At 41.9% G+C, this 13,629-nt stretch overlaps 1 protein-coding gene across 1 annotated transcript in view; it reads left to right on the top strand.

Annotated features, from left to right (window-relative positions):
- The window catches only part of RYBP (RING1 and YY1 binding protein), a 38,483-nt gene extending 28,475 nt beyond the window's left edge, over positions 1–10,008 (top strand). The window contains exons 3-5 of the mRNA XM_084214525.1: positions 5,130–5,306; positions 5,421–5,519; positions 9,437–10,008. Coding sequence (XP_084070651.1) covers positions 5,130–5,306; positions 5,421–5,519; positions 9,437–9,689 — 529 coding nt within the window. The 3' untranslated portion in view covers positions 9,690–10,008. The remainder of the gene's footprint in view (positions 1–5,129; positions 5,307–5,420; positions 5,520–9,436) is intronic.
- The last annotated feature ends 3,621 nt before the right edge of the window (positions 10,009–13,629 follow it).

Genomic DNA, 13,629 nt, shown 5'->3' with positions numbered 1-13,629 from the left:
ATATTGCTCAGCCATATATTTCTTGCAGCTTGTCCTTCTAGTCTTCTTTTACTGTTGTTATTGTTGCTTTATTTCCTGGATCATGTGGGGAATTGGAGATAAATGTATACAGCTTCCATACTTTTTTGCAGTTCTACTCTAAGGACAATGTGTCTGTTCATCCTTATTCTTGTTGCTAAAAAGGACCCTGTGGTCATCCCAAATGAGCTGGAAAATATTCATGTAGGAATGAGGGCTCACCCCATCATGTTTCAGCTTAATTTCTCCAAAGCTTTGGTTCTTCTGGATGTAAAATTCTTTTGAGGAGACGTTAATTTAGTTTTTGCTCATGGGTTAGTTTCTAATCCTGTTTCATGCTCAGAAGGATGCTTGTTGTATAAGTGTTTTGGCACTAACTGTTTTATAAATACTGTAAATACTTTTAGTCTTGTTTTCTTGTTTTTCTTGAGCAAAGATATATTGATGTGTGACTGGGGTTATTAAAATAATCATGTACTTCACACTGCACAGTGCATGAAACACATTTTCTCAAAGCACCGCGGAGCCGCACAGAGGTCGGCTGGTATCACCGCGTACATCAAAGCCAGAACAGCATGAAATTATCCAAATCCTCCCTACTTCATGTTACATGAGGCTTTTGACTCTGAAATCCCACTCGATGCCACTTTCATTCTTCTGATAACATAGTTGTAGGGAAGTCAGAGCAGTTGTAATTAGATCCATGTTCCTGGGAATTGCCGGGGTCCCTCCAGGTCTGTGGTGCTGCAGGGATAAAGCCCAGTCACTTCCCTGTTCCCTGGTGTCTGCAGGAGACAGGTGCCTTCCCTTTTCTCAAGGCAGCAGGGCCAGAGAAATCCCAGACAGATGCAGAACTTAGTCACATGAAAAATGAGGTGCAGCTTATCCTCCTATATCCCTCTTGAAATCCAGGTCAGAGTAACTCCCGTGTTGGATGTGTGGTGATTTGTGCTGCTGCACTCCTAAGCCTGCTTGCAGGGGTTGTGAGTGGAGCAGCAGAATTCCTTGGTGTCCATGCTCTTGGATTTGGTTCTGAGGCATGCTTTAAAGGGAAGCTTTGAGACATAGAAGGAAATGCAATAGTGAAACACTACTTGCAAGAACCTTAAAGTTACACTTTGCTTTTTAATTTTTAATTTATTAAAAGAACACAGCAGTGTAGGTAGTGAGCGCTTCAGAAAAGTTGTGCATTTATTCCACTTCCCATGAGTGAAACATCCCAGTATCACTTCACATGGCAATCTGAGGGCACAATATTTGCATATAGTGTGTTTATATATAAATGTATATTTGCATATAGTTTATATTTGCAGGCACAGTGTTTCTGTGAAATCTGTTACTAAAAGGCAGTAAAGATTATTTGTGTGCATCATTTACGGGAGTTGATGGTGAAGAGACCCAGGTGCCACAGCCATTCTTAGAGCAGACAAATGCATTTCAGCTTTTTCATGCAGCACTGTGTCCTTGCTGCAGAGGTCATGAGCTGTTGTGCAGATGTCTGCTCCTGGGATGTAAACTACCGTTCAGTTAATGTGAAACAATTTATTTGTCTGTACATAACTTTGAAAGCACAGTTTAATTTCATTTAATTGCTCTTAGTTTTAGAGGGGGAGGAGACAATCCTTTTCATGTTGTAAAAAGAAAAATGATGTGCATTTGTTTGTCACATCAGTGCTGGATCTTTACTCGGATTGTCACCTAAATTAGGGGGAAATTACCCAAGCATAACTTCACTATCATAAAGAAGTTCAGATAGGAGAAAGCACACCTATTTCAGATACTTGCATTGAAAAGTCAAGAACTAAGTCAAACACTAAGTATTTCATCTCTTCAGATAATTTTTGGGAAGTTGAGGCTTTTTAGCTGTGAGTTGTGAGTGGTGTTGGTACTAACAACCTTCTAGTAGGTTACAGCATAGTTGTTCCTTAAGCGTGAATGCTGGTTAGAAAGCCTGAAGAGGCTGAGCTAGGGTTTGATTTTTGTCACTTAGATGTATTCTCTGTGTACCTGAACACTTGTATGTTGCATAAAGTAAACCAGTGAGAAGATTTTGGGATTAAAAAATGGTTAATACTTGTTTCTGTAGCTGTTTATTCTTTAAAATAAAGTTTAAAAGTAGTTGCAACTTCCTATTCTGTTCTGCTTAAGTGATAACTACTTTAATATAATAGTGGTGTATCTGGGTTGAAGCATTCACTTTGGAGGTGGCCAAATAAATCATTTTTGGTAGGCAGGGAAACTTGGAGTAAGTTTTGGATGTTGCAGCTGCTTTACTCAATTGTGGTTCCTATGGTTATAGTTTGCTGTGGTTAAAAATGTGCTGCTTGACTTGCTTTGCTTGGCTTTTTAGTAAAGGGCTTTTAACCAGTGTGTCCTGGCTGTAGGGGCAGTGTGGGCCTTACTTGAAGGATTTTATTACTCCTATTATTATTACTATTACTCTGCCAGTTACTTAAATTACCTGGTTTTTACCCTTTTCCTAAGCTTGCTGCTGGCATGGGTGAAACAGTCAGATTAGGAACTGGAAAGTTGTTGGGTTATTTGCATTATTAAAAAAAAATCTGTTCTAGTAGTGCAGCAGACCTTGAAAGATGCTCAGTGTTGACCAAAGTCTCAGTAGCTCTGTGTTCCTCCCTCATGGCAGGAGCAAACCCATGGGCATGGCTGGTTCTCCTTCCCACAGGTCCATGGCTGCTTCCTGCTCTCTTCCCTTCCTGGTGGGTAAGAGGGAATATGTAAATATGGATTTTGGAGAAGCTGTGCTGGTTAGGTCAGTGACTGGCCAGAAAATGATCAAACTTAATAAGTGCAGTGTGCTGTCGCAGGTACAGATGAAGAGCAGAAGATCACAGGGCAGTGTCTCCACAGGAGTGCTTTAAGGCAGGTCCTTTTGTCATTCCAGCCTTCTCTAGGAAAATACAATACAAAATATTTATGCAAGTTTGGGTTTTATTTTAGTTTGCATTTTAAAATTTGTATCTCTGTTCAAGCAGTGCAGCACTCCTGCAACAGGAAGGGCAGCTGCATAGGTTGGGCACAAGGCTTGGAAATCACATCACAAGGAGCACGTCAGAGTTGTGTAAAGTGGGAAAACCTCTCAGTCATGAATTGGGATTTCCCTTGAATGGCTCAGGTTTCTGACTTAGCTGGTTGTGTAAACAGCAAATAACTGTAAGTCTGGCCAGAAGTGGCAGCTTCAAGCAGTGAGTTAATCATGTATAATCATGCAGGGAGATGGTATCTGCCCTCTCTTTGAAGATTTCTTGACATTTTGTCTTTTTTTTTAGTAGGCAGTGAGCAGGTTGCTTGACACAAGTTACTGTTGTCAGCTTTTAGTGTGGTTGCATCAATCTGAAAATCTTTTCCATGTAACCAAACCACTTCTTTGTACGTGCTCCCTCTGAGTCAGACAGAAATTGCTGTATACTGGATTTCAAGGATGCTAAATATTTCACTGTTCTGTGGAACAGGTAACTGCTTGCAAAACGTTTCAGTATCACAGTTGTTTAAGGCTGAAGACCAGATCTTTGTTCACTCAGATGTGTATGCAGATTGTAGCATCAACTGAGTTAGTTTCTATGTTGGGTGAAAAGTCTGATTGCCAGAGGTGTTGAGATGGGTCAGGGACCTGATTTCAACTTGTTGCATAGGCTTTATAATAGTCTGTGGTTGAGAAATTCAATAATTGGGTATATCTGGCTTTAGTGAAGACATCTTGGTACCATTATACAGGAAACCAGTACCAAGAGAGGCTTAGCAGATACTTGGATTTTCCCATGACAGGGAGTAGAAATTCTCTGCATGTTCCCTTGCGTGTATAATCTCTCAATGCAAATGTTATGTATGAGCAATTAATGTTTTAGACTTTTTTTCAACACATCACACCACTAAGTAGGTGCTTGAAACCTCTCTGGGTGTTTGTAGTAAAAGCTGAGTGCAGGTACAGAGCTCTGCAGCACAAACCCCTGGGGTTCATCAGCTGTAGAGCTGATGGTACTTGGGTGCAGCTTTCACTGGCAATCTGTTGTAGTCTGATGTATGTGCGAATTTGAATTGTATTTATGAACAATTTAACAGCTCTGGACAAGCCTGGGCAACTGTTGCAATTAGCATTTGGTTTATTATGGATGACTAAGGGAGTTGATTACCTGGTTTTGTTCCTCTCCCACAAGCTGTGTGGTCATAGGGAGTACAAATCTTTCTGGAGTGTTGAAGGAATTGAATTGATCATGAATAGCTGAAGTATTCAGAGTATAATTTGCTTTGTGATATGACAGGGGGGAAAAGTTTTTGAGTTGTCAGAAGAGAACATGAGAGTTTGGATGAGGAATGCAGGAGAGACAAAGGTACCAATTCCTGTTGGATATGAGAGGATCAATAACCAAGATATTGGTTACATGCAAAGCTCCTCTCTGTGTAAGCCATAATTTGCAGTGGAAGCAGCCTTTGAAAGGCAGCTTGCTTGTGTTTTTTGTCTGAGCATGCTGGGGGCTGGGGACAATGGTGTGAGGACGGTGTGTCGGAGGCTGGCACGGCTGTTCCCAGTGCCAGTGTGAATGCCCACTTGTCTCCTGTGCTCCTGCCAGCCCAGCCCTTGGGACAAAGTCATCTCAGTTACCTTCTCTTGTTCTTTGTTATTTGTGCAAGGTTTGCTGCTGCTGAACCAGAAGCTTATTTGAGAAATTAAACTGAAGGATATGAAGGAGGCTGATGTTTATCAGGAAACTTTTTTTTTGGTCACATTCTGTTCCTTTTCTTAAAGTGTAGCCACAGTGTATGGCTGGCAGCTTCTTGAAAGCTGATTTTTCACTGCTGTTCCCCCCAAAATTGGCTGTGATTTCATGACACAGATGAAGAAAGGGAGCATTATACTTAATAATGTTACATACTAAAACCTGATGAAAGAGCAGTTCAGAGTATTTCTTTCTTTTAACGTTTCTGTCTTGTTTGGTAACAGCAGTAGTACTTCACATCAAATAAGGACATCCATTTGGTTCTTTAAGTGGAGTGTTCTTCCCTGGTTGCGGAAATAAATCTTCATACTGCTTTCAGTGTAGTTATTTTTACTGTGTAAGACTGACTATAGATCTCTCTTTTCATTGTCATTATAGGAAACCTAGAATAAACTCTCAGTTGGTGGCACAACAAGTTGCCCAGCAATATGCAACTCCACCGCCACCTAAGAAGGAGAAGAAGGAGAAAGTGGAAAAACAAGACAAAGAAAAACCTGACAAAGAGAAGGAAATTAGTCCAAGTGTTACAAAGAAGAACACTAACAAGAAGACTAAGTAAGTTTGAAGGATGCAGTATTAAATGTGATGTGATTTCAGTAGCACTGTGCATTGGTTAATTGTGCAGTTAAACCAACATTGTAATCTCCCTCTTCCCTCCAATTCTCACAGACCAAAGTCGGATATTGTGAAAGATCCTCCTAGTGAAGCAAACAGCATACAGTCTGGGAATACTACAACAAAGACCAGCGACTCAAATCACACTTCAAGGTAACTCTAGACTAAAGTTGAGCCTGTGGTATCTGAGAACTGTGTTAAAAAGCAAACACTTCTTTTTTTGATGTACGAGCACTTGAACGCTCCGCTGGTGAGGACAGATTCAGGCTTTGGAAATATTAATTCTGTTGTCCATTCTGTTTTAATTTCTCTGCTAAAATAATTGTATTGTCAGTTGGGTAGTAATGCTTTTGACTGTAGACACAGTGGGGGAAAAACATTAACCAGCAATTGTATCAAATTCTTATCATCACTTGATAGCAGTAACAAAGGTTACTTTTTTACTTCCTTATCTGTAATTCAGTCACCGTAATTGTCAAGATAATTTTCCAAGTATACAGGAACTAAGTATACATGAACAGATTTGCTGGGATCTTGCTATCAACAAAAAGCACAAATGGCTGGTTTGATATTTGGCTAAGTTTGAAATTAATGTATGAAGAGAGGTTTATTCCTAGTCTTGCCTGTACTGTTCTTCCATTTTTTTAAATCAAAAATTCAGCATCACAGAACAGTTTTTGTACTATTGAACTTGAGAGCTGTAGGAGGCAGAACTGAACTGGGTGCTTTGCCTGTGTGTAAGAATTGCATCTCTCTTTAAAATGTGCTGTAATAGGTGTTTTATAGTGAAGCCACATGAACTGAGGTAGTATTAGCTGCAAACACTGGTAAAGCACATGGGAAATATGGTTGGCACTGCTGTTGGCATTCAAGTTGGCAAGGTGTGACTACAGGAAACTCTTGTCTTCAAAGTTTTTAAATACTAGCATGAAAGTCTTTAAAAAGAGTGAATATCCTTTGCACAGCAACCCACTGGAATGTAGTGAGGGCAGTGTGACATCTGCTATGCTACAAGACTGAGCTGTTTGCAGGGACTGCTGTTAACTCTTCCTCAGCCCCCAAAGAGAGAAGTGTCCATTGCTGATTTGATTACAGAGAGGCAGCTTTATTGCAGTGACTCTTTTCTTGTCCTGTTCTTCTTTAAATGGTACTTATTTTGAGACTTAGGATGCAGGAGACTTGATGTACTTGACTAATGACATAATATTAAATTGAGAGATTACATCAAATAATTGTTTTTACTCATTAAAGGAGTCACTCTGTCTACTGCAAAGTCTTTTAGTCCATGTTTTGTGGCAAGCTTTTGCCAGGCCTAATTAAGCCTTAATAGTACCAGGTCTAGCTGGGTATTTTTAAAGGATATCTCATCTCCTTTACTTCTTCAACTGTCTTTTTAAGTGTTTTATTTTGTAGAACTTTTCTTGCAATTCTCAGGAGTGCTGTCAAGAGTATTTTCCTGATTTTTACTGAATGATAAGGTTTTCTCATGCCCAGATTGCTTAACAGTTTTTCTGGGTTTTTTTGTAAATTGTCTTTTAGGGCTCTCTGGATTTTTAAGAAATCCTGTTTAAATTTCTTGGATACCATGCCTGTTTCTGACAATATGTCTTGGTTTATACCATGCCTTCCTGTGTACTTTCAGATTGAATGTTTTGAAACACTTCACTTATTTGGCCATAAAATCCTTTCGCTATAAACCTGAAGCATCAGGGTGTTTAATTTTGCAAAATAACATGAGTGGGCCAATCCCTTTCTTCTATAAGAGGCAAAAATTGTATGCATGTGCTGAAGAGATTGGTGGTTTCCATCTGTGCTTAATCAACTCTTTGTACGGGGGAAACCCTGAAAACCTCCCAGAGAAATGGTTGGGAGGCTCAGTTCTAAAAGTGGTAATGTGAATGTTTGTGAGTGGGACTGTGGGGAAATCCTGTACCTCAGCCCTGCTTCCCACAGCCCTTCCATGTTACTTTGTCCTGGCATTTAAAGATACATGGGCAGCTCCATTTTTTTGGGGGGGTTTTTTTAAGCTAATTACACCTCTCAGATCTACCTTTTAACGAGCAATAGCGGGAGTTCACGTCCAACCCTGTAGGAAGGCGGAGGCAGCGGGCTCTGTTCCGGTATCTGGGCCAGCATTTTGGCTGTTTCTGAGTACAAGAGGAAACAAATGACCGAGGCAAATTACAGGAAGGACTGGGTTTCCTAGAGGAACTCGGGGCTCGGGGAGGAAAATACGTCCTCGTGCTACGCTTCCGGGAACAGCGGCGGCCGTGCGGGGGATCTGCCGGGACGGTACCGCAGCGCCGGCGGAAACCTCAAACCCTGCTGAGCCAGCTGGCCTTTCTTGTAAGCCACAAACGAGGTGGCATCATTTCATCTCTCTGTGGTTGCCTGTGCAGCTTGGCAGCTCCTGTGAGTGTGTCTGTGCAGCGTGGGTGCGTCTCCCTGCCCTGGGAATCCAGAGCGCAGCTCTGGGCTTGAAAAGGCTGGTCCCAGAGTGAAGGGGCTGCTACAAGTAGGAGTTTTACTGAGTGCTAGCCCAATGCAGCAGTGTTTTGGGGTTTTGTTTGTATTTTCTGTCTATTAAAAATCCTCTTCCTGTGGTACTTGTTAAAAATTGCAGCAGCCTCCTAGGTTAGATAAGAAAATACTATTTTTGGTGCGGTAACTTTATTTTTGGTGAGGAAGTTTGCAGAAATATAATTGTTCTATTTTGGAAGCTGTACATCTGTCCTCAATGCATTTTTCTGTTCTGATTCTGGAATACCACTTGGATAGCTGCTGCTTAAGGACTTTCTCCTTGTTAACTTAGCACTGCAAGCCATTGAGTATTCATGGCGGGTAGAAAATGAGCTTAATTCCCTCTTTTTCTGTTTTACTGCACTAGCCTTGTGTGCTGCAAGTGAGGAGGAGAAAAGGCAGAGTGGTTTAAAAGCTGAAGCTTGATCCCAAAGTAAATTAACCTTCCCTCCATCCCTCTCAATAAGGCAGCTCTCAGCAAGCTACTTTTCACTGATGTATAAAGACTCTCCGTTTTAATTTCCCTATTGAGAATATTCTGCTGCTTAAGTCTGACCCTTAATTAGGAGCAAAAGCTGTAAATTACAGCAGTCTCTGCAGCTGACTTGGAATTTGCTGGTAGCTGGAGGAATGTCCAAGGCTTGTTGAAGCAGAGCTTTGGACCAGCCCGTGAAATGTGCTTGAATGTCAGCTTCCTAGAGCTTCGACCCTTATTAGCTACATTACTAATTGAATGATAGCACAGCATGCAAATTACTGAGATAATCCTGAGCAATAAGTACCAGTGCGTTCTTTTCAGGTGGTTTGTGTTTTTTTCTTTCCCCTTTTCTTTTTCCCCTAACCAAAAGCTCTGGCTGCAAAAAATACCATTGTACATTTTGGATTTTATTTACAATAGCCTCGATTCCAGAGGGAACATTATGAGCTATTTTATCCATAGGCTGGTTGGGCATCTGATTTGTATAAGCTCAAAGCAGCTGAAAGAGAAGCCAAGTTGTCCCAGTGCCTGTGTTGTTTGCAGCTGCAGAGTTCCAATACGGGGAATGAAAGAGCCGTGGCCGAATGCTTTCATGTGGTTTTGTATTGCAGAGTCACAGCCTTGTCTCATAACATCAGGGCACATGATGAGATGGTGAATTTAGATAAGAGAAGTCTTTCATCTGCCCCTTGGGGAGGAGATCCTTTGCTCTGTCTGGCTCCTGTCCGCTTGGCTCTGCTGTGGTGTCCTCCTTTCTGGCAGGGTTGGATAGGGAGAAGCCTGCAAGAGACTCCCTGTGCAGAGCTCTGTGAGACAGGTTGTTCTCCAGGGCTGAGTGTGCTCTGCAGCCCTCAGAGGCACAAGGAGCCTGGCTGGCACAGAGAGCAGGGCACACCTTCATCCTGTGCTCTGCAGCACTCTGCCTGCCTGGCTTCTCCTCCCAGCCACTGCCAACTGTGCAGGCAAGGGAGCACAAGTCACACCGAGTTTGTTTTCAAATGCTTTTCCTAATAAACTTCCCCTTTCTCCCTTATTTTTATCCTTTTATTAAATGTCTTCTCATTTGTTTTAGACCCAGACTGAAAAATGTGGACAGAAGTACTGCACAGCAGCTGGCAGTCACAGTGGGAAATGTCACAGTAATTATCACAGACTTTAAAGAAAAGACTCGCTCTTCATCCACGTCGTCTTCTACAGTGACCTCCAGTGCAGGATCAGAACAACAGAATCAGAGCAGCTCGGGCTCTGAGAGCACAGACAAGGGCTCGTCCCGTTCCTCCACACCCAAGGGGGACATGTCGGCAGTCAACGACGAATCTTTCTGAAAAATTGCACATGGAGTTGTGGAAACTATGAATCAGGGTATGAAATTCAAACACTCCACCTGCCCACGCCGTTCAAATCCTGGAGAGCCTCTTCTGTGCTTGAACACACTTTCTCGGACATCGACCTTACTGATGCAACCAGGATAATTTCTACTTGCCGTGGGCATCTGGCCACCAAGGAATTTCTCACCCTAGCGATTACTCTTGACACTTTTATGTATTCCATTGTTTTATATGATTTTCCTAACAATCATTTATAATTGGATGTGCTCCTGAATCTACTTTTTTATAATATCTGCTGTGCACAATTTTCCATGAACATGACAACTTTTTGTTTTGGGGTAGGGAGTGGGTGGGGTGGGAAGGGGGCTTTATTTATTGCATTCACAAACTCCATCCTCTTTCAACATATCCTTTTTAAGTTCAGTTCTTCTTCCAGTTATACTGTGTACTATCAGTTTTGATATAAATTATATATAAATATATATATAAATAAATATATATAAAGGGTTATTTGAAACCAATACATGGAAACGCTGGTGCTTGAAACACTGTGAAGTGATAAAACAAAATAATTGAACCGTTCAAGATCTGGGACAGTCCCCTTCTGTGAAAGTACTGAAACTGAAATGGAACTGGTGTTAGGTGAAAAGTGTTCCTGAAGGTTTGAACCTGGATGGGACCTGTTCTCTCTATTGTTCCTTCCCCGTTTCTTCCCTAAGCAATGGCTAAAGCGTACTGGGCGCGGTTTTAATTGTTACAGCTTGTATTCTGAGATGAGAGAGGATTGCTCCAGGTAGCTGGTGTTTCCCCTAGGGTCACTCAGGTTGGTGATGTGCAGGTCCATGCCCAGCTGGAGCAGAAGCATTCCCAACCAGACTGCTGGTGTTACACCCCAGATCCGTGTGTTTGGTAACATGAGCATGGCTGTGTCACGCACAGCCAGTCCCACACATGTTGGTGTTGCTAATGAATTCCAGCCAGCAGCCTCAGTGCCTGAGGTAGCTAGAACTGGAGTGGTTGCTGTGGGCTGAAGGCAGCAGGAAGCCTGGGAGCAATCCCGAGCTCAGGAACGGAGCTGGTGCTCACTCCAGCCACGTGTGGGTTGGTGCTTGTCAGCCCTGTCCCATCTGTCCCGTCCATGCTGTTGGGGTGGCTCTTATCCTGGGCGTCCATCTGTGTCCCAGGAGTGGTTTCTGAACAGCATCTTGGCCAGTGATGGGCTTGTCAGCGTTTGGACACTTCCAAGTCTCCTGCTGTGGGAGCAAAAGTAGGGAAAAGTTTTTGTGCTGGCAAGTCATGCTCGTGACCAGCATCTCCTTCATTCTTACTTTAAAGCTATCCAGACTATGATTTCTTTTCCTGGCCTGTTAGTGTTGCTTTACAGTTTACCTTCCATGCATTATCCTGCTAAAACACTTGGCTGAAGAGGTGAAACAAACTTTTGTTAAAAAGCAAAACAAACTTTTGTTAAAAAACAAAACAAACCCCACACCTCTTTGGCTTTTCATCTTTATTTAGTGGCCCCAGGGTGCTTTGCAGTAATTTCAGGCACAGAGGCTGTGGCTTCATCTGACATCAAATGCATAACTTTTGGGCATGATGAAAGAGGGCCACATTTTGACAACTTTGTGCCTGCTTGTTATATTGTGAATTATTTGCTTGGCAAGAGAAATTTCTCTTTGTGAAGGCAACCCATTTAAGATTTCTTTTAAAATCTGTGTGGTTTTAAGTAGCAGATGTAGGTTCCTTTCACACTGGTGACAGAAATGTGTGAGGAAGGGATCTGGTAGGGCCCCTGCTTGAAGGTACGTGCAGTGGCAGTGCCTTGGCAGCAGTGGTTTCATTCTGAACGTTAGCACGGGCACCCCAACTTAATTCTGCTTATATTCACAGTATAGGCTGTCTTTTGTAAGCATTTTTAAAAGTATTAAAGAACCAAAGGAAAACAGATGCTTCCTATGAGCATCAAGACAATTTATTATACATAGTTTTAAATACTATGAATATCTCAATCCACATTTTAACATTAGTGGGATATTGCAAAGACATTCCTTTTCCAGTTTTTACTATTCCTTTAAGGGTCTCAGGGAGGGTAAACTGGTCAGCCATATTTATTTATTTTACTGAAATGTATTGGAATAATTTTTTAAGAGAGATTTTTTGAAGATGCCCCTGAACTTGTATATTTTGCACTGCTTTATAAATGATCCATTATCAATTAGGCTTGCGTGCATCTCGGCCGTGATCCAGCCAAGAGCGTGAGCGAGTGGCAGGTCCCGCTGGCCTCAGCAGGGCTCATTCTGGTGCTTCAAGTCAAACCACGTGCTCACCTTCTTCGCTGGATCTGGGAATTTGTGCAAAAAAAAAAAAAAAATAGCATTGTGTGTACCAGGAAATTGCTTCTTTTTCAAGTGAAACTAGACCTGTAGATCAGTTGAAAAGCTTTAACGCCGTACCCAGCTACTCGTGGTAAAGTCGGTAACATCTGTCCCTTTGGCGTGCCTCCTCGATGAAGTAGCTTGCTACAAACAGATGGGAAAATTTCTTTGGAACGAGTGACCTGTAATTCTGCAATCAGTTAGGAAGTGCTAGCTAAGCATTGAACCCCCAGCCTCATCCGTAGCTGTTGTGTTGTGGTTTGAAGGACAGCGTTTGCTTTCACCATTTCGGAAGTTGGCATTCCTGCAGCACCGCAGGTGCGGTTCCGTCCGTGCCGTGGCCGTGGGCCGGCCCGCCCTGGGTGGGGAAGGTGTTCCAGAACCAAACCAAGCAAACACTAGTGTAGGGAAGGACCAGATTCACGGTGTTCAGTGGCACAGAACGCAGGTAAGTGAAGCACAGTGTTACGATGGCAAAGTTTGGACTCTTACACAGACACACACACACACAGACACCGACACAGCTTGCCTGACTCGCTCAGTTGACGTAGTTCTGCAAAGGAAAGGTGACAGCGTTTTACACCACCAGGCTATTTATTTCAATTGGAACTTTGCTTCAAATTGGACAGACCCAAAATTTGGCAGCAGCTTCTGTGAGTTTATTTCCACTGAGATGTTTTCACCTGCCTTACCAAGATCATTCTCAGTCTACTTTTTTAAGCTCTACCATAAACTTAAATTATTGAAAATTTATTAATTGCTGACTATATAATAACCTTTGCTTGTATGTAACCGAATGGTTTTAAGAGCCAACATTTAGAGTATGACAATGGAGCTGAACAGTTTTTAATGCGCAAGCAGTTCTGTTCTTGTGTATGACTTGTAACCTTAATTTACTGTGTAAAGATGGTTACATTATTTCCTTAGCTTTGTTTGTTGGAGACAAATATAGATTGCTTGTTTAAGTATGTCAAAACATAATCTTATCTTGTGGATTTTTATGTTAATGTATTATACGAGCTCTATTTTTCATTTGCCCAGAAAGACAGCTTGTATAACGCTTCTGAAAGTTTTTCCGCTCTGTAAAGTCTTTAGAGCTGACAGTCCTGTTAGGTTTGTTTTAATCTTCATGCTAAAGTGTCAATGGTGGTTTTGTGAACTGGTCAGAAATTCACAGGTCTTAAATGTTTTTGGGAAATTTATATTGGACACTGCTCTTTGTCTAGCAAATAAAAGATGTTAATATATTCCTGTTACTGGCATGTGCACGACTGTTATTAGAAGCCACTTTATCATTTTCCTGCTTTAAATAGAAATGTCTATTTATGAATTCTGCTTGTAGTTTTTTCACAAATAAAATAGTAAAATTTAATTAAATCTGCAAGCTCTCTTTTTTGGGAGATGCCAGTATTCAGAAAAGGTGGAGAGTCCTCTTGTTGGAGCAGCTCCTCAGTGTCTTGCTCGTTCCTGAGCTACCGCTGGAACACCCACTTCTGCAAACACAGGTTGTGCCCGTGGAAAACCTCAGTCAAGTGAGTAAATCCAGTTTGTTCCCTGGG

This window comes from Fringilla coelebs, assembly GCF_963513975.1.
Source record: "Fringilla coelebs genome assembly, chromosome: 13".
In the NCBI taxonomy this organism is placed as follows: Eukaryota; Metazoa; Chordata; class Aves; order Passeriformes; family Fringillidae; genus Fringilla; species Fringilla coelebs.
The sequence above is the reverse complement of the archived record's forward strand: the minus strand, read 5'-3'. Positions and strand labels throughout refer to the sequence as shown.